At 41.1% G+C, this 23063-nt stretch overlaps 1 protein-coding gene across 2 annotated transcripts in view; it reads right to left on the bottom strand.

Moving 5' to 3' along the window:
- LOC109843971 (kinesin-like protein KIN-7I) overlaps positions 8814 to 23063 on the bottom strand; it is a 60059-nt gene continuing 45809 nt past the window's right edge. The window contains exons 28-30 of one of the 2 annotated variants that reach the window (XM_020412970.1): positions 11240 to 11318; positions 10989 to 11150; positions 8814 to 9291 (exon numbers count right to left, since the gene is read on the bottom strand). In XM_020412970.1, the coding sequence (XP_020268559.1) occupies positions 9070 to 9291; positions 10989 to 11150; positions 11240 to 11318 (463 nt within the window). In that variant the 3' untranslated portion in view covers positions 8814 to 9069. Of the gene's footprint in view, positions 9292 to 10988; positions 11151 to 11239; positions 11319 to 14692; positions 14978 to 23063 lie in introns of those variants that run through there. The other variant, XM_020412972.1, reaches the window with a different exon arrangement.

Here is a 23063-nt window from a genome sequence, read left to right as displayed (position 1 = left end):
CACTTTATAGCCAGATGCCACCAAAGCTCCTAGTGAAATGATATTCTTCGACAACTGCGGAACGAACCTCACTTCATCCAACTCCCGCACCATCCCGTCACTCATCTTAATCCGAACGGTACCAATACCACCAATAGAGCATGCATGTCCATTACCCATGAGCACAACATCCTCTCTTTCCAACTTCTGAAAGCTGGAGAACCAATCCCCCCTAGGGCAAACGTGGTATGAAGCACCCGAATCCAACATCCACTCTGTAGAGTTAGCAACACAAACTGACGGAAGTACAGACAACGAATAGCCCGAAGAATCCGAATCTGAATTGTTGCCACTAGTCTTGACAACATTCACCTCTGAAGCTTGTACAGCTTTTCCCTTATTCTTCTCGGCTCGATCTAACTTTGGGCATTCAGCTTTCCAATGTCCATCCTCTTTACAAAAGGCACACTGATTCCTACGAATCCCACGATGTGCACCTCTAGACTGCGACCTCCTGCTTCGGTTTGAACCACGGCCATGAACTACTAATGCATCTCCCGATGCCTTCTCGGAGGACTCATCAACACTCTTCCTCAACTCATAATTCACCAACGCTGAGGTCACCTCCTTATAACTAACAGTAGTTCTTCCATTAATCATAGTTAGGACAAACGTACCAAAATCATCATCTGGCAACGAACACAAAAGTAGCATCGCCTTGTCTTCATCCTCAACCATGATATCCACATTAGCCATGTCTGAAAGTAGCTTTGTGAAGTTATTAACATGCTCCCTAATGGAAACTCCCCTCTTCATCTTGAACTGGTAAAACCTCTTCTTCAAGTGAAGCCGATTCTCAATGCTCTTAGTAAGATACTTTTCATTGAGTGTTTCCCACATCTTCTTCGCCGACGTCTCGTTCATCACGTCATAAATAAGATCCGGCGTCAAGCATGACCGAATAACTCCACACGCCCTACTATTCATCTTCTTCCAAACCTTAGCTTCCATCTCGGCAGGTTTCTCTTGTAACTCAAGAGTCTCCTCCAAATTCTGAGCGTCCAAGGCGTCCATCACCTGACACCTCCACAATCCGAAATTAATCTTGCCGTCGAACTTCGGAACATCAATCTTCATGTTATTGATGCTCAAACTATGTATCGTCTTCGTAAGAGACGATCCCGATGTGCTTGTTTCACCCATATTGTCGATCTAATCTTCAAATAAGAATCCTTCAGCGAATCCTTCAAACAAGCTCCCAAGTCCAACCCGGAGCTCTTCTCGTTTCTCAAAGGAAACAAGAACCGAAAGCCAGATATCTCATCAAAGTGAGATATCAGCTCTTCCTCTCGTCAGCTCTAGGACTGCGCGTCGAGGGTCCTCTCGTCAGCTCTAGGACTGCGCGTCGAGGGATCCTACAAGCTATTACAAATCACGACAAGAACATAAATTTTACGTGGTTCGGCAAACTGCCTACGTCCACGGGGCAAGGAGGGGGGAGATCTACTAATAGAGGGAGAGATACAACTGGGGTTTACAATCTCACAATCTAAACCCTCACAAACTCTCAGATCCCTCACACAAACTCTCTCTACAAAAGGGATGCACAAATCAAAGAACAACTGCAAAAGGACTGCTCAAACTCTCTGCCCACGCCTTTTCACCCGCAAGGAGCCACACGCGCCTCTGCAATTTGCTTCTCTGCAGTCCTTGCACGCACAGCCACAAAAAAGAAAACAAGACCTTTTTTTTTCTTTTCGTAGCCGCCTCCTGCCTATCTCTCTGCACCGCCAAAAGAACCCCTCAACTTCCTCAATTGCACAGCCTCCAAAACCTAGGCAAAGCTAGGTATAAATAGCAGCTGTTCGTGGGCCGCTTCACATGTACCCGAACGAAAAAACCGCATCCTCATTTTTTTTTTCTTTGTCCGCTGAACTCACGCGCACGTGGGCACGCACATGGCTGGGCCCCCACTCACAATTCTCCACCTCGGCGAAGTTTTCCCGAAACTGAGCCGACACCACCAAAACAAATGTCTCACTTGTTGTATCCAGTACGCCACGGCAACAGACTCATGACAACGGACTCCATCCACAACAGGTCGAGACCCAAACGGGAGTGCGAACACTCAACCCAAACCAAATAGTGTCTACTCACCAATCAAACTGAGCCTACACCGACTACACCAAATGCCTCACTTGCTGAGACCCAAATGGGAGTGCAAACACTCACCCCAAATGTCGATGTCGCTCACCAAATCGGCTGCATCAGAAAACTGACTGCCTACGTAGGAATCAAGCCGAACGTAGTTCACCAAAATGGCCTCCAAAGGCCCTCAATCAAATAGAAAAGTCTGCAACTCTTCTTCAATATCACCAAACGATCTGCAACTGATAGCATTCCTAATAGCCCCAAATTGAGACAAATCAAATACCTCCATCTGAGGTGAACCAATGGCTGTATCCAAATCAAGTCCATCAGCTGCAATCGAATCCAGCTCATCATCTGCATCCATATCCAAATGATCCCCAATCTGTGTCACCTCAGCTAGAATCCCAAATAACGCAGTATGATCTGGAGTCTCCACCCAACGTGGAGTAGCATCACTCTCCACCCGCTGCGATGTCCCAACGCAGTATGATCTGGAGTCTCCACCCAACGTGGAGTAGCATCACTCTCCACCCGCTGCGATGTCCCAATATCTGATCACCACTCTTCACCTGCCGAGAGTTAAACGTGACATACCTGCTCAGAACAAAGTCAGAAGCCAATACCTGATAATCAAACACGCCTCTGAATCCCAAATGTGCTATCGGATCAAATCTCACATCCACGATGTGACCAAGTGCTGGGTAGCCTAACATCCGACGCAACCCAGAAACTGAAGCAGCTCCACCAGATCCAAAATCTCTACATGCAGCAGTCGACAACCTATACATGAGATAGCCTAAACATGTCGTAGCCTGCACACCAATGCCAATGCTCGACATCAAATGCCGATCCTCCTCCAGAAAGGAACAGCTTCCCAAATCTGCCATCTCGCCTCGTTGCCTCAAAGTTTCCACACCAATGAAGTGTCTTCTATTACCGTGAGCTCGGCACAAATGCAGATATAGGTCCCTCTTGTACCTCCCTCTAACATCAGACTGAAGTACATTCACCTTTCTGCCAATACACTTCCTCAATTTGTTGCGGGCTTCTAGCCAACTGCGAAAACCACATACCTATTACCTCCCAATGATGCTCCCTTGGAAGGCCCCCGAATGCCTGAATGAACACCCCTCAGAAGACCCCTCGAATGATGGATAGAAGTGCCAAACTCCACCTCGGTCTTCTCGCTCATCCCAATGGGTTCACAGGACTTCAAACTGCAGGTCATAGTACTCCTCAACAACCTATGCACGGCATTACCAATCAAATAACCCAGCATCAAACAACGCCACAGTCTAGCCGAATCTGATGAAGTCGTCATTTCCCTATCAATCGCCGTGCTTCCAAGCAAATAATATAAATTGCTCCTTCTGACGCCCTTCATCACAATCATGGACCCCAATGTGACCTTTAAACGTGCATCCATCAAGGTCACTTTATAGCCAGATGCCACCAAAGCTCCTAGTGAAATGATATTCTTCGACAACTGCGGAACGAACCTCACTTCATCCAACTCCCGCACCAATACCACCAATAGAGCATGCATGTCCATTACCCATGAGCACAACATCCTCTCTTTCCAACTTCTGAAAGCTGGAGAACCAATCCCTCCTAGGGCAAACGTGGTATGAAGCACCCGAATCCAACATCCACTCTGTAGAGTTAGCAACACAAACTGACGGAAGTACAGACAACGAATAGCCTGAAGAATCCGAATCTGAATTGTTGCCACTAGTCTTGACAACATTCACCTCTGGAGCTTGTACAGCTTTCCCCTTATTCTTCCCGGCTCGATCTAACTTTGGGCATTTAGCTTTCCAATGTCCATCCTCTTTACAAAAGGCACACTGATTCCTACGAATCCCACGATGTGCACCTCTAGACTGCGACCTCCTGCTTCGGTTTGAACCACGGCCATGAACTACTAATGCATCTCCCGATGCCTTCTCGGAGGACTCATCAACACTCTTCCTCAACTCATAATTCACCAACGCTGAGGTCACCTCCTTATTGAGGGCATCCGGATACGATCGGGTGTATAGACCGATCGTAGAGGCCATTGGGGGAACACCCCCCTTTCCAACGACCTCATGAATGGCCCATGTGAGAAGTTCAAGATGCCTCATATGGAGAAGTATAGAGCGAAGGAGACCCCTCCGAGCACATCCAGAACTATTATGATGTAATGAGCATGCTCCAAGCTTCGTAAGCTATTATATGCCGATACTTCCCCATTACCCTGTCAGGGAGCGCCAAGCTCTGGTGAAACGCCCTTGAAAAAAAGTCCATCAGCAGCTTCCAGCAGATCAGCCGGAAGTTCATCCACCACTTCTTAACTAACACCAAACAGAAGCTGCCCCCCTCATGTGTTGTTCCAGATGAGGCAAGAGCCCGGAGAGAGCCTTCGAGCTTACTTCAAGAGGTTCCAGGTGAAGAGGCTAGAGGTTAATGACCCAGGGAGTGCGATCGCCATGTCCGTGTTGTGCGCAGCGGAAATTTCGGCAGCACCTCCGGTGCGCAAGGTGCACAACAAGAGATTAGATCACAATGAAATTCTTGCTTCTCAAAGGAAACAAGAACCAAAAGCCAGATATCTCATCAAAGTGAGATATCAGCTCTTCCTCTCGTCAGCTCTAGGACTGCGCGTCGAGGGTCCTCTCGTCAGCTCTAGGACTGCGCGTCGAGGGTCCTCTCGTCAGCTCTAGGACTGCGCGTCGAGGGATCCTACAAGCTATTACAAATCACGGCAAGAACACAAAATTTTACGTGGTTCGGCAAACTGTCTACGTCCACGGGGCAAGGAGGGGGGAGATCTACTAATAGAGGGAGAGATACAACTGGGGTTTACAATCTCACAATCTAAACCCTCACAAACTCTCAGATCCCTCACACAAACTCTCTCTACAAAAGGGATGCACAAATCAAAGAACAACTGCAAAAGGACTGCTCAAACTCTCTGCCCACGCCTTTTCACCCGCAAGGAGCCACACGCGCCTCTGCAATTTGCTTCTCTGCAGTCCTTGCACGCACAGCCACAAAAAAGAAAACAAGACCTTTTTTTTTCTTTTCGTAGCCGCCTCCTGCCTATCTCTCTGCACCGCCAAAAGAACCCCTCAACTTCCTCAATTGCACAGCCTCCAAAACCTAGGCAAAGCTAGGTATAAATAGCAGCTGTTCGTGGGCCGCTTCACATGTACCCGAACGAAAAAACCGCATCCTCATTTTTTTTTACATAAATTTTACGTGGTTCGGCAAACTGCCTACGTCCACGGGGCAAGGAGGGGGGAGATCTACTAATAGAGGGAGAGATACAACTGGGGTTTACAATCTCACAATCTAAACCCTCACAAACTCTCAGATCCCTCACACAAACTCTCTCTACAAAAGGGATGCACAAATCAAAGAACAACTGCAAAAGGACTGCTCAAACTCTCTGCCCACGCCTTTTCACCCGCAAGGAGCCACACGCGCCTCTGCAATTTGCTTCTCTGCAGTCCTTGCACGCACAGCCACAAAAAAGAAAACAAGACCTTTTTTTTTCTTTTCGTAGCCGCCTCCTGCCTATCTCTCTGCACCGCCAAAAGAACCCCTCAACTTCCTCAATTGCACAGCCTCCAAAACCTAGGCAAAGCTAGGTATAAATAGCAGCTGTTCGTGGGCCGCTTCACATGTACCCGAACGAAAAAACCGCATCCTCATTTTTTTTTCTTTGTCCGCTGAACTCACGCGCACGTGGGCACGCACATGGCTGGGCCCCCACTCACAGTTGGACTATCACACACAGATGGACATTACCTCACCCTCACTTAGCAGCTAAACTCACACTACGCCCACTACTGGATGGTTACATACCCAATGCAATAATAGAGAGAGACTATGTGAGTTTTGACCCTCACCCAGCAGCTAAACTCACACTATGCCCACCACCGTATTGTTACTTGCCTAGGGCAATAATCAAAAGAGACTATGTAAGTTTTTAAACTCAATCAAAAAATTCACTTTTTAAAATCATATGTATTTGATGAGTTGTCTATCTTTTGTCCAAAATGTAGGTATCAATATTTGATGAGATTGAAGAGCATATAAATAAGAGTATTGTTGAGATTAATGATCCAAAATCATTATCGGTATTCAACAAGATCAGAAGGACGATTTTCATTGTCTTTCATGGGAATCATGTTGACAATCAGGAAGAGCATGAGGACAGAACACATCAACACATGAACGCGGTGTATGAGTGATGAAGACGTAGGCTGAGGTCTTCTACTACGCTTGATGATGAAGCCGGCACTTGTCAACATGCGCTTGATGATGGAGCTGGTGTTTTTCACCATGCTCAATCTGAAGAGAAGGATCCACATGCATAACCACCAAGTACACAACTACATACACAACCAAATAGGGAGATCATCGAGGCTCATGCTATATGTAAGGGACGACCTCACGGACAGGCAAGGGTTAAGGGAGTAGGAGAAAGAAGGGGAGGCATGCTTGAATGTATGTGACTTTTTTTTTCATAATTGATTATGTATGATGTGAGATTTGAATTATGTGTCATAGTTGGATTATGTGTTTTTGGTTTGTGGTTGGATTGATGCAAGGGAGATACTGATTTTATGATTACGTATATTTTGGATGATATTGTGGATTGTGATCTAGGTTTCAATGCGAATACGATTTATATGTAGCAGGGTGATCTGGAATATTGTAAAGTTGTGATTTGTGGTTATTGCAGTTTGTGGTTAAGTACAATTGTAGGAGTTGTCAATCATGTAGAGTTTTGTATAAGAAATAAACTCCACGGGATTGCTAATCCCATGGAATCCCATAGAGTTTAACTACTCGAATAAAGTCCATGGGATTGCATATCCCGTAGACTTTAATTAAGTAATTAATCTCTACGGGATTGGCAACCCTGTAGAGATTAGTTGAGTAATTAAACTCTATGAATTTGGCAATCCCATAAGGTTTGTGAACAATTTTTTTTTAAATCAATCTAGTTTCAGTGCACGAATCTAACATGGTTGAAAGTAGGTCAAAAGTGGCAAACATTTTGATAGTAGGTCAAAAATTCTCCTAAAATCGACAAATTTGTATATGACACGTGCGAAGCTGCTGGTTGACTATAGAGGACTACAGGCTTTCATGTTAAGAGTCATATTAGCTACCTTTCCAAGTTCTAAGACTGGCGGTTGAAGGGTCTGAGCTTACGAGCAAGCATGTCACAGGCACGAGGCTGGTGCTGATCAGAGTTAGCATTGCATACTCCTATTTCATAACAACAGAGCATATTAGTACAGAAACCATTATACTTTCCAGCCACTTTAGCTCCAGTTAGTCACAAGTTCACTTCAATGGTCTGAAGAAACATGTAAAACTCTAGGTATTAAGTATTGAAAAAAGTAACTTGGAACTCAAATATAGAGAATTCAATCTCTTAAGTTATCTCCTACTTAATGAAATCGTATAATTGTACATGAAAAAGGTCAATCATAAGCAGCTTAAATCAATAATTGTAGCCATAGTTTCCAAAGTTCTAGCTGTCAAATAACATGCGACACATAATTTACTAAGAGAAAATAAAATATAGCCGTTAAAATCTTCAAAATGCTCAATTCTATAATTCAAACTTAAAATTGTAGTAAGAATTACCACTTTTAAACTTAAAGATGTAAGAGCATTATCATTATTCTCCTAAAATTTAGATTGTATTACTTCTAGCGTGATATTCAGTTTGTAAACCACTAGTATTTCGATGCACACAATGCACGCGTGATGCAAAACATGGAGAAAGTATGGTAATCAAAAGGGAATTGATAGATATGAGTTTGACTGTATTTTTACTTCTCCTTTTCCCCCTTTCTCTAGATTTCTCAAAGTTTAAGGCCATTTCTGTGTTTTCCCCCCTAAGTGTCATTCCTTTGATTTTGTTAAGTGCAAGAGCATTTTCATTGATATTTTAAGTACGAGGACATTTAGAATTAGTTTTTTTCAGATGTAAGAGAATTTTCAGAATTCTATAAGTGTGGCTTGCAATGACCAAAAAGGTGTTTTCCTTTATACATAGTATAGATAAGCTACAAACATGAATCCTTCCTAGACTAGGGTGTAAAATTGGGTCACGACTAAAGCTAACCCAATTTTAAGTTGCTTCTTATTTGGGAAATTCCCATAATAGAGCCGGCCCAATTTTTTTAGCCCAAAAATTGGCACTAAATCAGTTTTCTTTGAATCATAAACGAGCTGGTCCAAAAAATACTGGTTTAGCATAAAACTGGGTCAGGACTAGTCCTGGCCCACTTTTGTATAGTTTGATAAACACCCTAACACACATGAAAATAAGCACAAGATCACACCATGGAAAAGTCTTTCTCTACCTGCACCTGTAACTTGAAATGGTGCTCATCCACAAATGCAGTGTGCTATCAGACGAAGGTTTTGTATTCTGCCAACAATAATACTGTCCAAACAAAAGTATAGCAACAGCATTTGAAGCACACAAAACAAAAAGCTTGCTATTTCCCTGCTTATGGAATTCTATAAAATCGTATATAACAACATTAAAGCAGCAAGAACTCTCCTCCTGTCAAGAATAAAAGGCCTCAAACATCACCTAAAACCAAACACAAATAGTATATTAGTAATACTTGACAGCAAGAACACAAACACATCACACGATCTAGAATGATAATATTTTCTTTTTTCTTTGTGCTAAAATTATAGTACAGGTGGACATGGGAGCTAACATTGAACTTGGGATGTAGTTTTTCACCTCTCATCACACACAACGTACAAGTACCTGTGGGCATATACAATTATTTGATACATGTTTAACACATTTCTCTCATTTTGCTTTGGTATAGTTATTCACATAGTATGTCACCTGAACAATTACACCTTAACACAAATTATAAAAGATTACACTTAAAAACCAAAATATCAACATCTATTTATGAGCTGCTTCTGTGAATGAAGCAACTGATTGCCATACCAACGAAGTTTTTCCTTGTAATTAGAGGATGCTTCCTCAAATTTCTTGTTCATAAGCCTCTTCTCCTCCACAATCTCTTTGTATCGACAGCGTAACGCAGTCAACTTGGCCTGGGTTGAGCGAAGCTGCAATCTGAGTTTTGTCTTCTCTTTATTAGAGATGATAATTTCCTGTAATGTAGATAAATACATATTAATATTTCTCAATTACTCATTTGCAACAAATTTCTACTAGGAAAATAATATTGAGCATGAACATTCAAACTGGAAATGCAAAACTGATCTAATTGAGTGAGAATGATAAGTAAAGAGCAACATGGAATTTGCTTTCCATAATGCAATCTTACGTACTCATAGGCTGCCTAATATAAACTTTCTTGAGAAATAAAATAAACATCTGAGATGCAAACTGATAATTTGAACTATTCACCGTGTTCTCTGAAATGAAGCCTTTACATAGATGAGAGAAGGCCAGGTCATGGCTCTCGCTAGTAAATGGACATAGTATCAGTTCCCATTTTGCATAATTTGATGCCCCCTTCCCTGATAATTGACAGGTGTGGTTGGGAGGGATGACAATGTCCAGGAGATTAGGCAGTTGCTCTAAGGACCGAGGGTTTTATGATGGATTCTGATTTTCCAACACCAGTTACTTATGTGAGATAGGCAAATCAGAAGCGAACAGCTACACTAACAGCCACAACAATGAAGGCTTTCACAAAAAGTTTACTCGATTTGCTAGCTTATTAGGTTTTGGATCCTTAAGGACTCATATCTAGATCCAATAAAGAATTGGATCCAGTTTTGTAATCCATGTCATGCTCAGTAAGCTACTAAATGTGATCATAAGGATACAAAACCAAAGATTCAGATTGGATTCAGATTGCATCATCGAGCTCCATCACCACCCCGAATGAAGACAAAACATAATATACTGGTAATCAAAGTAATGGAACAAAAAACAAATTATAAATAACCCACAATTATCCCTATTTACAACAATTCTCAAAACCTTGTTCTCTTTCTTGCAGAAAACATTATCCAAAGAGATGAAGGCTTGAAGACATTATCATGATAACTAAATCCACAAAAGCAAAGAGCAAGTTGAAGTTCCATAAAATATGATGGTATGCGCATAATTCTCTAGAGAAATTGGATCAAGATTAAGAAAATAATCGGTGCAGCATTCTATTTGGCCACTAACCAGAATGCAAATTCAACACATGTTATTTGTGATATTGCTACTTGGTAATATACTCAAATGCCGTTTCTGCAGCAATAGATGTTAAATCAAAGGATTCAAAATGGATTGTTAAGACTGGCAGGTTTCAACGAAAGACCAATCTTCTTGGCCAGTAGTCAAGTAAACCGAGGGAATGAGGAAGTGAGCAGGCAAACACAAGTCACAAGTTGGCATATATGATTTCCGAGTCTTAATCAATCTTGAGAACCTTTTAGGTTTGTTCCATAAAACTAGTACTAAGCTCAACTGAAAGAGCCTTTAAAAATATGCTATAGTACAAATCACAACCCTTTTGCCTATTCTTCTGACAATTAAACAAATAATTAAAACTGAAAGATGAACCAGCATTTAAGCATTTCTGAACATCCAAGTAGTTTATCATGAGTTTATGATTTTGTGCATCAACTATAATTTGTTTCAATTCTTCTGTTTTAGACATCTCTTTCTATCGTCATTGTGAGAAGTTGACTCTCAAGCTTCTGCATAGCATGATGATACGAGTATAAGAAAGAAAGTGGAAGTAGAAAATTTAGAGAGCTTGTTTAATTTATCGCAAGAATGTTTAACTTCTATGCATTCTTATAAATGCTTTTATAATCTCTAAAAAAAATAAGACGTATTACACCTGATAATCAATTGATGCAACTGATCCTTCATCTGTCTTTTTGAGTTGAAAAGATAATCTGTCCCGTTCTTGGGTAATGAAGTTCAATCGCTCCTGCAATTTCTGAACTTCATCACAAGCATGATGGTAGTCTGATGATAGCACTTCCAATTTGGACAAGGCCTGAAAGAAATAATGCTCAGTATTTTGTACAAGGCATATGCACCATCTATACCACTTCATTCAAAAAGTGGGTTAAAAAAAAATCTTACATCTCCATATTTATCCTTGATGTGGTCACATTGTTTCAGTTCATTTCTTAGCTGAACATTTTCTGAAAAGATCGCCGAGCTGTAATAATAATGTACCCAAGTTAACAAATAAATAACAGAATAATCCATCCTAAAAATAATAATGGTTATGATTAACATGAGGGATTATGCATAGCGATGTGAGCTTGTTGTTTCAATGTCATACAAGGGATGGAATACCAACAAAGATGATTTGACAGCTCATTTTATTGATGTCAATATGGTTTCCTTTGTAGCATTGAATTTTACAGATTTCAAGAGCTTTGGATGATAGAGACACTTGCAAGTTTTGAAGGAAGAACCTTCCCTCCTGGAGTGTCATTCTAGTGGAACTCCTCAAAGAGTTCCAAGTTTTCTAGTTGTGACATTCATGTATTTGACAGCTCATGATTCCAAAGTTTGAAAGCGAAGATGGAAAATTTATAGGTAAAGCTATTTGCTATATATGGAGAGGGATGGCTACTGGCCACTGATAAAATGAAAGAAGTTTGCGTCTTTGAACTGTTTTCTTGTCAAAAGAAGTTACAAGATACAAAGTTTTGTAGATTTTGGGGCTTCAAATTAGGGTTGCTTTCTCTCATAGAGAGGTACCCTTTTATATTAATGTACTCTTACAAATAGATCCTTACAACATTAACTAATTAACTTACTTCAACTCAACACTCCCCCTCAAGATGGGCGATAGATATCAATCATCCCCATCTTGTTACAAAAGATATCATACTCTCTAGAACCTAATCTTTTTGTTAAACAATCAGCTAACTGCTCTTCTTCTTTTCTGATTTCACATAGCTCAAAGTCAGAACTCCTCTATTCAATTGCTCCTTGATAAAGAACCGATCAATCTCCACATGTTTGGTCCGATCATGCTGAACAAGATTGTTTGCAATATTAATCGCCGATTTGTTGTCACTTGTCACACCAAAGTTGTAAGGAGTCTCTTCTAAACAAGCGCAGCTCAAATAATATGTTTTTGACCCACATCAACTCGCATAGACTAACTGCCATAGCTCTGTACTCGGCCTCAGCCGTAGACCTAGCCACCACATCTTGCTTCTTACTACGCCAAGATACGAGATTGCCTCCAACAAATACATAATAGCCTGTAGTGGACCTACGATCATCCATACAACCCGCCCAATCAGCATCACAATAGCCTTCAATTCTCAGATGTCCAGAACTCCTGAACCATAACCCCTTTCTTGGGCTTCCTTTAATATACCTAAGAATTCTGCGAACTGCCTCCATATGCTGCTCTCTGGGATCATGCATATATCTACTCACCACACTCACTGCATGAGTAATATCAGGTCTCGTATGGCATAGATATATAAGCCGTCCAACTAATCTTTGATATTGCTCTTTACTCACCGGGTCACCACCCTCGGCACACATCTTATGATTCTGCTCGATAGGGATAGATGCAACTCTGCACCCCAACATCCCTGTCTCTGAGAAAAGATCCAGAGCATACTTCCGCTGAGAAAGCACTATACCCTTTCGCGACCTTACAATTTCAATTCCGAGGAAGTACTTTAACTGTCCCAGATCTTTAACTTCAAATTCATTTCCTAATTTCTTCTTCAACAGTGGGATTTCCTCAGTATCATCTCCAGTGATTATAATATCATCAACATAGACCGCCAGGATAGTGATACGAGTTTTGGAGTGCCTGTAAAACATAATATGATCCTCATTGCACTGCTTGTACCCCATACCACAGACTGCCAACCTGAATCTGTCAAACCATGCCCTCGGAGACTGTTTTAACTCATATAAAGACTTCTTCAACTTGCACACCTTCCCAGCTACTTGAGAAGTAGCGAAGCCTGGTGGAATCTTCATATACACCTTCTCTTGAAGATTTCCATGCAAAAAGGCATTCTTGACATCTAGCTGATGTAGTGGCCAATTGAAGTTGGCAGCACATGACACTAACACTCTAACAATGCTCATTTTTTCTACTGGAGCAAATGTCTCGTCATAGTCAATGTCATATGTTTGGCTGTAGCCTTTAGCAACCAATCTGGCCTTGTATCTATCGATCTTACCCTCTGGAGTTTGCTTAACCGTATACACCCACTTACATCCAACCGCACGCTTCCCAGCTAGCAAAGCTACCAGCTCCCATGTATCATTCTTCTTCAAGGCCTGAAGTTCCTCGTGCATGGCACTCAACCACCTAGGATCTTGTTTAGCTACCTGCCAGTTGTTAGGTACAGGCACTGAATGCAATGATGCAATGAACGATTTATATGCAGGTGGGATGGATGCATATGAAATGTAATTCACAATATCAGTATCCCAACTATCAAACTTAGCTGGAGGTTTTCCAACATTGACTCTAGAGGTTCTACGGGGAAAGACGGGAGTATTAGAAGTATCAAGGAATGAATCGTTACCTATCGACTCAGGTGGAGAGGATGAGGAAGGCACTGGAGAGGAGGGACTTGGGATATCAACATTTGTGGGTACTGGCACAGACACAGGAGACAGCTCATGCTGCTGTTTGTCTCCTCGTGTATACTCTCAGCTCCCCCTAACATTGACTGCCAACTCTTGAGTCGCCACCACTACTCGGCGACGTACCATCACTACTCGGTGACTCAAGAGGACATGGAATCATCCCAACCACGATGTCATTCTCATTCTCATTCTCCCCCTCTCTACTAGCATCAATAGAGCCATCTCCAAACAATGAACTCAACTCCGTCTTCTCCCCATAAAAGGGTTCAAACTCCCAAAAAGTCACATCCATACTGACAAACAACCTTCTTTCAGTGGGACACCATCACTTGTATCCTTTTTGACTTGATGAGTAGCCAACAAAGATACATTTAACTGCTTGTGGATCCAGTTTACTTACCATCAATCTGTGATCTCTCACATAACATGTACATCCAAACACTCTTGGTGGAACAACAAAAACATTCGAGCCCAAGAGCATCTCACATGGTGTCTTCATCCCTAATACTCTTGATGACATCCTGTTGATCAAATAAGCTGCTGTCATAACAGCCTCACTCCATAAAAACTTAGGCACATTCATTGTCAACATCAATGAGTGTGCCACTTCCAGTAGATGACTGTTCTTACGCTCAGCCACCTCATTCTGGGCAGGGGTGTCTGGACATGTGGTTTGATGAAGAATTCCCTGACTAGAGATGAAAGCCGCAACTCCTAGTTGACATACTCGGTCCCATTATCTGTTCAAAGAATCTTCACATGCATTCCAAACTGTGTCTTCACATAAGCCGAGAAATCTTAAAAACATTTATAAACCTCAGATTTTTGTTTCATCATGTATATCCAGACCATACGTGAATAACAATCAATGAAAGTAACAAACCATCTAAAACTACTAATAGAGTTAGTAGGACATGATCCCCAAACATCAGAATGAACAAGTGCAAATGGTTCAAAACTTCGAAGACCAATCATTTTATAAGTAGAATGAGTATGTTTTTCAAGTTCACAAGCATCACAAAATAACTCTTTTCTATCCACTTTCTTCATTATCTCAGGTTCTAACATATTCAAACTATCAAAAGATAAATGCCCTAATCGGCAATGTTGAAGCATTGCTTCTGCCTCTGGCCCTCCACTAACAGCAGCAGCAATCATTGCAGTCTCCCTGTCCAAGTACCAAAGACCATCACGCCTGATGCCAGTCCCAATCCTCCTCTCTGTTTCCTTCTCCTGGAAGACACACATATCTCGATCAAATAACACAGTACAATTTAATTGATCAATGAGAGAACTAACAGAGAGTAAGTTGACTGGAAACGAAAGAACATGCAATACAGATGACAAGGTAACAGATGAAGTGCAATGGACGAAGTCAGTACCCCTGATGGGTTGGAATGTCCCATCAGCAGTCTGAACTGTCTCAGGATGCATATGCTTACTCGGATAATATAATGCAAACTCACTAGATGCTCCTGTGACATGCCTAGATGCACCTGAGTCTATGATCCAATCAACATGAGTTTTAGTGGATGCAAGTGCCTGAACCCGTGTACATTTGTTCGCATGAGCATAACCAACAAAATTACCAAAGCAGGTAGTGTTATCCAGATCCTGAGTAACTTGTCTTTTCTTCTTGCTCAGCTTCCGAGGATCTCTTCGTTGTCAGGGGATCCCTAGGCAAGGCCGTCGACGTCACAGATCCCTAGGCGACGTTGCTTCTTCTCTCGATCTCTGTCTTCTTCGCCCTCAACGATTTCATGGTCGTTCCTTCTTGCAAGATCTCTCGACGACGATGATTCTTCTTCGCTGCTCAGCCCCTTCGATCTCTTCGCCTCCGATGATCCTTCGCCTCAGATCGCCACTGCTGGAGGTTTCGTCCACTGCCTCAGATCGTCGCTGTCGGAGAATAAGATGACTGGGAAGAAGAGGTTTCGTCCGATAGCTTCAAGAGGTCTGAGCTCTGGAGGTTTCGTCTGATAGCTTCAAGAGGAGAGAGTAGAGGAGCCGCCACATAGCTCTGATACCATGTAGATTTTAGGGCTTCAAATTAGGGTTGCTTTCTCTCATAGAGAGGTACCCTTTTATATTAATGTACTCTTACAAATAGATCCTTACAACATTAACTAATTAACTTACTTCAACTCAACAAGTTTACATTGTTCTTCTTGACTAAAAAATATGTACTTTTTCTGGAGAAGTGTCCCAAAAGAGACTAGATTCCTTGCTCTGTTTACCATGAGGACATCATTGTTATTTGAAGTTGTTCTTTGTTGCTAAGTTTGGAGTTGAAGGACTCCTTTAATGTGGAAATCAACATGTTGCAGAGTGCTCACCTCATTGACGAGCTAAAAGAGCCGAGCTTTTGGAGCAAGGCTAAGTGGAGCCAACACGAGACCAAGGATCAAGTGCTTAGGGCACTCGAATCATAATAGATTGGCGTGGCAACGCGGGGCTAACTCGTCGCTTATCGCTGGCAGCCAAAGAGGGGCCATGGGCTCATCCCCATGACCAACCCTTTACAGTAGGTCAAGGGGGCCTATTTATAGACTAAAGAACATGCCTCACACGGGGTTCGCCCACGAGCAGTCAGTTGTATATTGTACAGCTGTTAGTCAACCATTTGATGTTGTACAATCACTTTTGTCAGTTGTATATTGTACAGCTGTTAGTCAACCATTTGATGTTGTACCATCACTTTTCAGAACTATAGTGGCGCGGAGCATTGTTGTTCATCATGCATGTCTACTTCAGTCAAATCTCATTAAATACAGTTATGGTTAGATCAGCTTTATGAACTCCATAGGGCCGCTATTATGGCTACACAGGGTTCGCATGGTGCAATCTTCGAGAGTACGATATGTCATATCTACAACACATTTAATATGATATCTTTGCATTTAATGCAGGGATATTGTGACCCGAAGCCTAAAAAGGATCGCTATCAGACCTAAGTAGTTGTCCCACTATGCCCCGTGAGGATGAGCTACACAGGGTTGCACAGCTGCAGACTTGAGTGTGGTTAACAATCACACGGGTGCACTATAGCAACACCCAGTTCGAGCCACGTGTAAGTTCCGATTTTGAGTTCGCTTCAACCTATTTTGACTAAGGATTTTGTAACTTCATATCCTTAACCAATTTATTGGACTCTTTCGATTCTGTTTGAGTCCATTGATCATGTTGGATGACCAAAACGTCTTTGGTGGGGCATACTAGTATTTGATTGATCTTGTTACAAGGTTTGGATTTTTCTTCAGCCCACACCAACCACATCCATCAAAATTAAGAGGATCAACCACAAGGAGATGGTGATAGCAAGAAGAAATTCATCAAAGCCAAATGACGGTGGAGAGGACTTGATAAAGCTTTGCAAAGTATGGATCACATATGCTTCTGAATCGAGTGTATTAATGTATAATATTAAGCTAATTACGGTAAAATTATCTTGTAAATTTGTCCAGATATACATCTCCATTAAGCAGAACTCCAGACAAGACATTTCTCCCATATATCGGATCATATCAAAATTGCTTACTAGAAGTCATGCTTCCAAATCTGACAATGCCCACTCATGATTTATTTCCAAAAGACTAATCTGTTGGCATGCAGTTCCTGGTTCCTCGACAATAAAAACACCATAACTTTTCATACTGTCTATAGCATAAGCGCACCGAGAGACTAAATTTCCCTTTACATTCTATAAGCCACTGATCAACAATGCCAATGTGTTAAGATAACCCAACCTTAATACTGTTACCACAAATAACCTAATGGTGACAAGTATTTTCTAGTTAGATTCATGAATCAATGCTTCATTCTACTTGAACAACTACAAATCTCAAGAAAACATTACCTTTTAAGATAGCAATGGTCTCTTATGCTCCATGAGACAATGATGAAGCTAAAGCAAACAAACACGATCACAACTGGGAGCTTGACCTTCTCCCTTTCCATCTTTCTCATTAAGTCAAAATCATCTAACTCATTGCTCCATACTTAGAAGCGAGAAATTCTCAAGAAAAATGAGGTCAACAGAGGAAATTGAATAAAGAGCACAAACCACACGCAGAGGACCCAAAAGTATATCTTATTTGATTGCATAAGGGAAGGTGGTACTGCTAGGGCACATGGCCAAGCATGTAGGAAGATAGGAGTATATGTTTTTGGAGTGGGTTCAGCATTTAGAACAATCTGTTCTCTATGTACATTGAACAGTGATAAACGTAACATCCGATGTCGTTACAATTGAAGCATGTGAGTTCTTCTTTATGTTCACCACCTATGCTTTTTCTCCACAGTGGAAGCATAGAAGGAACAGTGGATGACATCACAGAGCTAGAAAGCTTCTCCAATGGTAATTTTGTTTGTAGGAATGACCAGAAGATAGAGGAAGTGCAAGTTCTTTATTTTCTTGTAACTTTTGAATCAAGTAGTTATCTTTGAAAGATGTGGGTGGATGTAGGAAGCCAGACAGGTATGTTTGTGCTTGATGATGAGAGATAATGAGGTATGTTGGAGATATTGATATTGTGACTATTTTCTAGGGATCCTAATATTGTAAGTATGGTGTATATTTAGGTTTCCTATTTTTAGATGATTTGGTATTAATTTCCTTTTTTAAGAAGGAAACATATTCCTTAGATTAAGCAGATTGATACTGCCTAACGTGTGTATATATATTAGGACTGTTTTGTACAGAATAAGTGAATAAAATCCTAAAATTCACATGATATCAGAGCTTTGTTTCTGGAACCTTCAACCCTAATTCGTATTGCTTTTCCGGCAGTAACCATACATCTCTTATTGCTTTTTTCCGATAGTATCTTCTCCCATCCATCATGACAACTCCTTCCAAACCTATCAGTTCTGATGCAACCTCAGATGAGGTATCTAGCCTTGAAACAGCAGTCCTTGGCGGCAATGGAGGGATCCTCCGAACTTTCCTCACATGTCTATTACTTCATACAAGCTCAACAGCCGAAACTATCTTCAGTGGTCCCAATCGGTGCTCTTGTATATCTACAGTAGAGAGGAGGGTTATCTTACCAATGAAGTCACCAAACCGGAGGAGACGGCAGATGAATATCGAACTTGGAAGAAGGAGAATAGCCAGGTAATGTCTTGGCTGATAAACTCCATGATGCCTAACATTGGAGAAAATTTTCTTCTACTTGAAACAACAGCAGAGGTATGGGAGACAACAAAGGAAACTTACTCCCACAAAGATAATACTCCTGAACTTGTAACAATCGAAGGTGCGTTGCATAATTTGAGGCAGGGTGATCTCTCAGCGACAGATTATTACAATAAGCTTCAACGATACTGGCAACAATTTGATGCATTTGAGAAATACAAGTGGAGCACTGCTGATGATTCACAACAATATAAGAAGATTATTGAGACAAAAAGGGTGTACAAGTTTTGTTTGGGATTAAATTCAAATATTGATGCTGCGAGGAGTAGGATTTTTGGGACAAAACCACTGCCTAATCTTCGAGAGGCATTTTCTGAAATCAGACGTGAAGAGAGTCGCAGAACCTTGATGCTAGGGGCTGAATCTAAAGAACCAAAGGAAGCTGGAGGTGAGGCTTCAGTCTTGGCAGCACGCAGTACTTCGGAGGCACGAAAAGGAGGCCGGTCATGATGTGATCACTGTCGAAAACCTGGCCATATCAAGGACAAGTGCTGGAAAATTTATGGGAAACCGACGGATTGGAAACCAGCCAAGGAACGAGATAGCAAAGCCAATCTATCATCCTCTTCTGTGGCTGAACCATTCAGCAAGGAACAATTGGAAGTACTGAAGAAACTCATTGCTCAGGGACAGCCCAGCCAAATGATAATAGGTTCAGGGACGGTTGCACAAAAAGGTAATTTTCTTACTGCACTAGCTACAAATCAAGGCACATCTCATTCATGGATTGTGGATTCCGGAGCATCGGATCACATGACTGGTAATAGAAAACTTTTCAATCAGTTTTCAGCTTATAGCAATAGTCCTCATGTACGAATAGCGGATGGATCCTTGTCTAAAGTAATGGGGATTGGTTCCGTAATTATTTCTGCCGATTTAACTTTGAATTCAGTCTTGTATGTGCCTAAGCTAACCTGCAATCTCTTATCAGTAAGTAAACTCACTAAGGATTTGAATTCAGTCTTGTATGTGCCTAAGCTAACCTGCAATCTCTTATCAGTAAGTAAACTCACTAAGGATTTGAATTGTGCGGCTGATTTTCGATCAAATGCTTGTGTTTTTCAGGATTTGCACTCGAGGAAGATGATTGGCAGTGCTAAAGGCTATGCAGGACTCTATTTTCTAGAAGTTCAACCCTCTCCAATAAGTAAAGCATCAACAGCAGTGAGTAGTAGTTCTTATGTCAACAGTGTTTGCAAAAATGAGTCTGTTAGAGTGTCTAGTCCAAGTCAGGATGTTATGTTATGGCACTATAGACTAGGTCATCCAAACTTTATGTATCTTATTAAGTTGTTTCCATCATTGTTCAGTAATAAAAGTCCTGGTGATTTCCAATGTGATATTTGTCAATTCTCTAAACATTCTCGTACCAGTTTTCCAAATCAGTTTTATAAGTCAACCAAGCCATTCTCTATGGTGCATAGTGATGTTTGGGGACCATCACAAACTCCTAATATCACTAATGCTCGGTGGTTTGTTTCATTTATTGATGATCATACTCGACTCACATGGATATTTCTCATGAAACACAAATATGAGGTCTCTCAAATTTTCAAAAGCTTTAATATCATGATTCAAACCCAATTTAATTCTAAAATTCAGATTTTAAGAACTGACAATGGCAAGGAGTTCTTTAATTCTACTCTTAGCAATTACTTTTTGAGTGAGGGTATCATTCACCAAAGCTTATGTGTTGATACCGACAACAAAATGGAACTGCTGAGCGAAAGAATAGACATATCCTTGAAGTTGGCCGATCTTTGTTATTTTCTACAAGCATGCTAAAACGATTTTAGGGTGATGCTGATCTTACAGCAGCCTATCTGATAAATAAGCTCCCTTCCAAAGTTCTAAATTTTTCCACTCCAACTCAAAAACTTCTTGAAGTTTATCCTCACTGTCGCCTCATATCTAATTTACCACAAAAATTTTTTGGGTGTACTGTTTTTATCCATCTTCACAAACACACAAGAGGTAAATTGGATAAGAGGTCCGTTCGTGGTGTGTTTCTCGGTTATTCTTCACATCACAAAAGTTATAAGTGCTATTGCCCTGAAAATAACAAGTTTTATCACAGCTTGTATGTCACTTTCTTTGAGACAACTCCACATTTTCATAAAACTGCTTTTAAGGGGGAGAATTTAGGTGAATATCAGTTTTTGGGATCTGAAAGGCCTACTTTGACTTCATCTTCAACAATTGAGAGTTTGGATGATGTGTTTTTGACTCCTTATGATATTGAATTTCTTGACAGCCCTAGTGTCAGTCTAAAACAACCTCCTCAACCTAGTCAGCCAAAATCAGACTTGTTAGATCATCCTAGTGTTGTTCAATCTAATCAGACTGATAATGATAACAACTTATCCCCTTTTGTTAGTGAGCCTAAGAAACCTACAGTAACTGCTGATGATCAAAACATAATTATTTATCAAAGGAGACGGGGGAAGACAGAAGGAAACAGACGTTCAGACACAACCTATACCACTTCAAACATCTGAACCTGAGCCCAAGTCTCATGAAACTCATACACAGGCCGAAGATAAAAATTCTTCTAACAGTACAGATTCTGAGAGTGCACAAACTGATGATGATTTGCCTATTGCAGAAGATAAAAATTCTTCTAACAGTACAGATTCTGAGAGTGCACAAACTGATGATGATTTGCCTATTGCAATTCGAAAAGGGGTCAGAGACTGCAGGAGTAGGCCGTTATATCCTGTTAGCAAGTATGTCAGTTATGATGGGCTGTCTCAAGGGTATAGGTCTTTTATTGCAAAAATCTCAGACATACACATTCCCAATAGCGTGCAAGAAGCATTGTCAGTAGCATAATGGAAAAAGGCTGTAGAAGAAGAATTGAAAGCCCTAGAAAAGAACCAAACCTGGGAACTATGTGATTTGCCGAGTGGAAAGAAGCCAGTTGGTTGCAAATGGGTCTTCACTGTGAAAACCAAAGCTGATGGCAGCATTGAGTGGTTTAAAGCAAGATTGGTTGCTAAAGGGTTCACTCAATCATATGGCATTGACTATCTGGAAACTTTTGCACCTGTGACAAAGTTGAATTCTATCCGGGTTCTACTATCTCTAGTAGCAAATCTTGACTGGCCTCTCTACCAACTAGATGTCAAGAATGTATTTTTGAAAGGCAATCTAGAAGAAGAGGTGTATATGGAGGTTCCTCCTGGGACTGAAAATGATGCTAATAGAGGAAAGGTATGCAGGTTGAAGAGATCGTTGTATGATCTCAAACAATCTCCAAGAGCATGGTTTGAGAAATTTTCTAAGGTGCTAAAACAACATGGGTACACTCAAGGTCATGCATATCACACAATGTTCATAAAACATTCTTCTGTTGGTAAGATGTTAGTATTAATAGTCTATGTGGATGATATTGTACTCACAGGGGACTATGAAGAGGAAATACCCAGAATTAAAAAGGTTCTTACAAAAGAGTTCGAGATCAAAGATCTAGGAAACTTAAAGTACTTCCTTGGGATGGAGATAGCTAGGTCAAAGAAAGGAATTTTTGTCTCACAAAGAAAGTATGCGTTAGACCTACTGAAAGACACTGCCATGATTGACTGCAAACCAGCTGACACACCAATGGACTCTACTACTAAACTTGGGTCAATTCAAGACAGTTCTCCTATTGAAAAGGGGAGATATCAAAGACTTGTAGGGAAGTTGATCTATCTTTCTCATACAAGACCTGATATTGCCTTCTCGGTGAGTGCTGTAAGTCAGTACATGAATAATCCTATTGAGGAACACATGACAGCGGTTCAAAGGATTCTGAGATACCTAAAAATGACACCTGGTAAGGGGCTGTTTTTTAAGAAAAATGCAGCAAGAGTTGAAGTATACTCAGATGCAGATTGGGCCGGATCTATAACTGATAGAAGATCTACCTCAGGGTTGTGTACTTATGTCTAGGGTAATTTAACAACTTGGAGGAGTAAAAAGCAGTCAGTTGTGGTAAGAAGTAGTGTTGAGGCTGAGTTTAGAGCCATGGCTCAAGGGATTTGTGAAGGAATATGGCTGAAACGATTGCTAGTTGAGTTAAAGGTTCCTATAGATGGTTCAATCAAGCTACTAAGTGATAGCCAATCAGCAATAAGCATT

This window comes from Asparagus officinalis, chromosome 5 (assembly GCF_001876935.1).
Source record: "Asparagus officinalis chromosome 5, Aspof.V1, whole genome shotgun sequence".
NCBI classification, from domain to species: Eukaryota; Viridiplantae; Streptophyta; class Magnoliopsida; order Asparagales; family Asparagaceae; genus Asparagus; species Asparagus officinalis.
The sequence above is the reverse complement of the archived record's forward strand: the minus strand, read 5'-3'. Positions and strand labels throughout refer to the sequence as shown.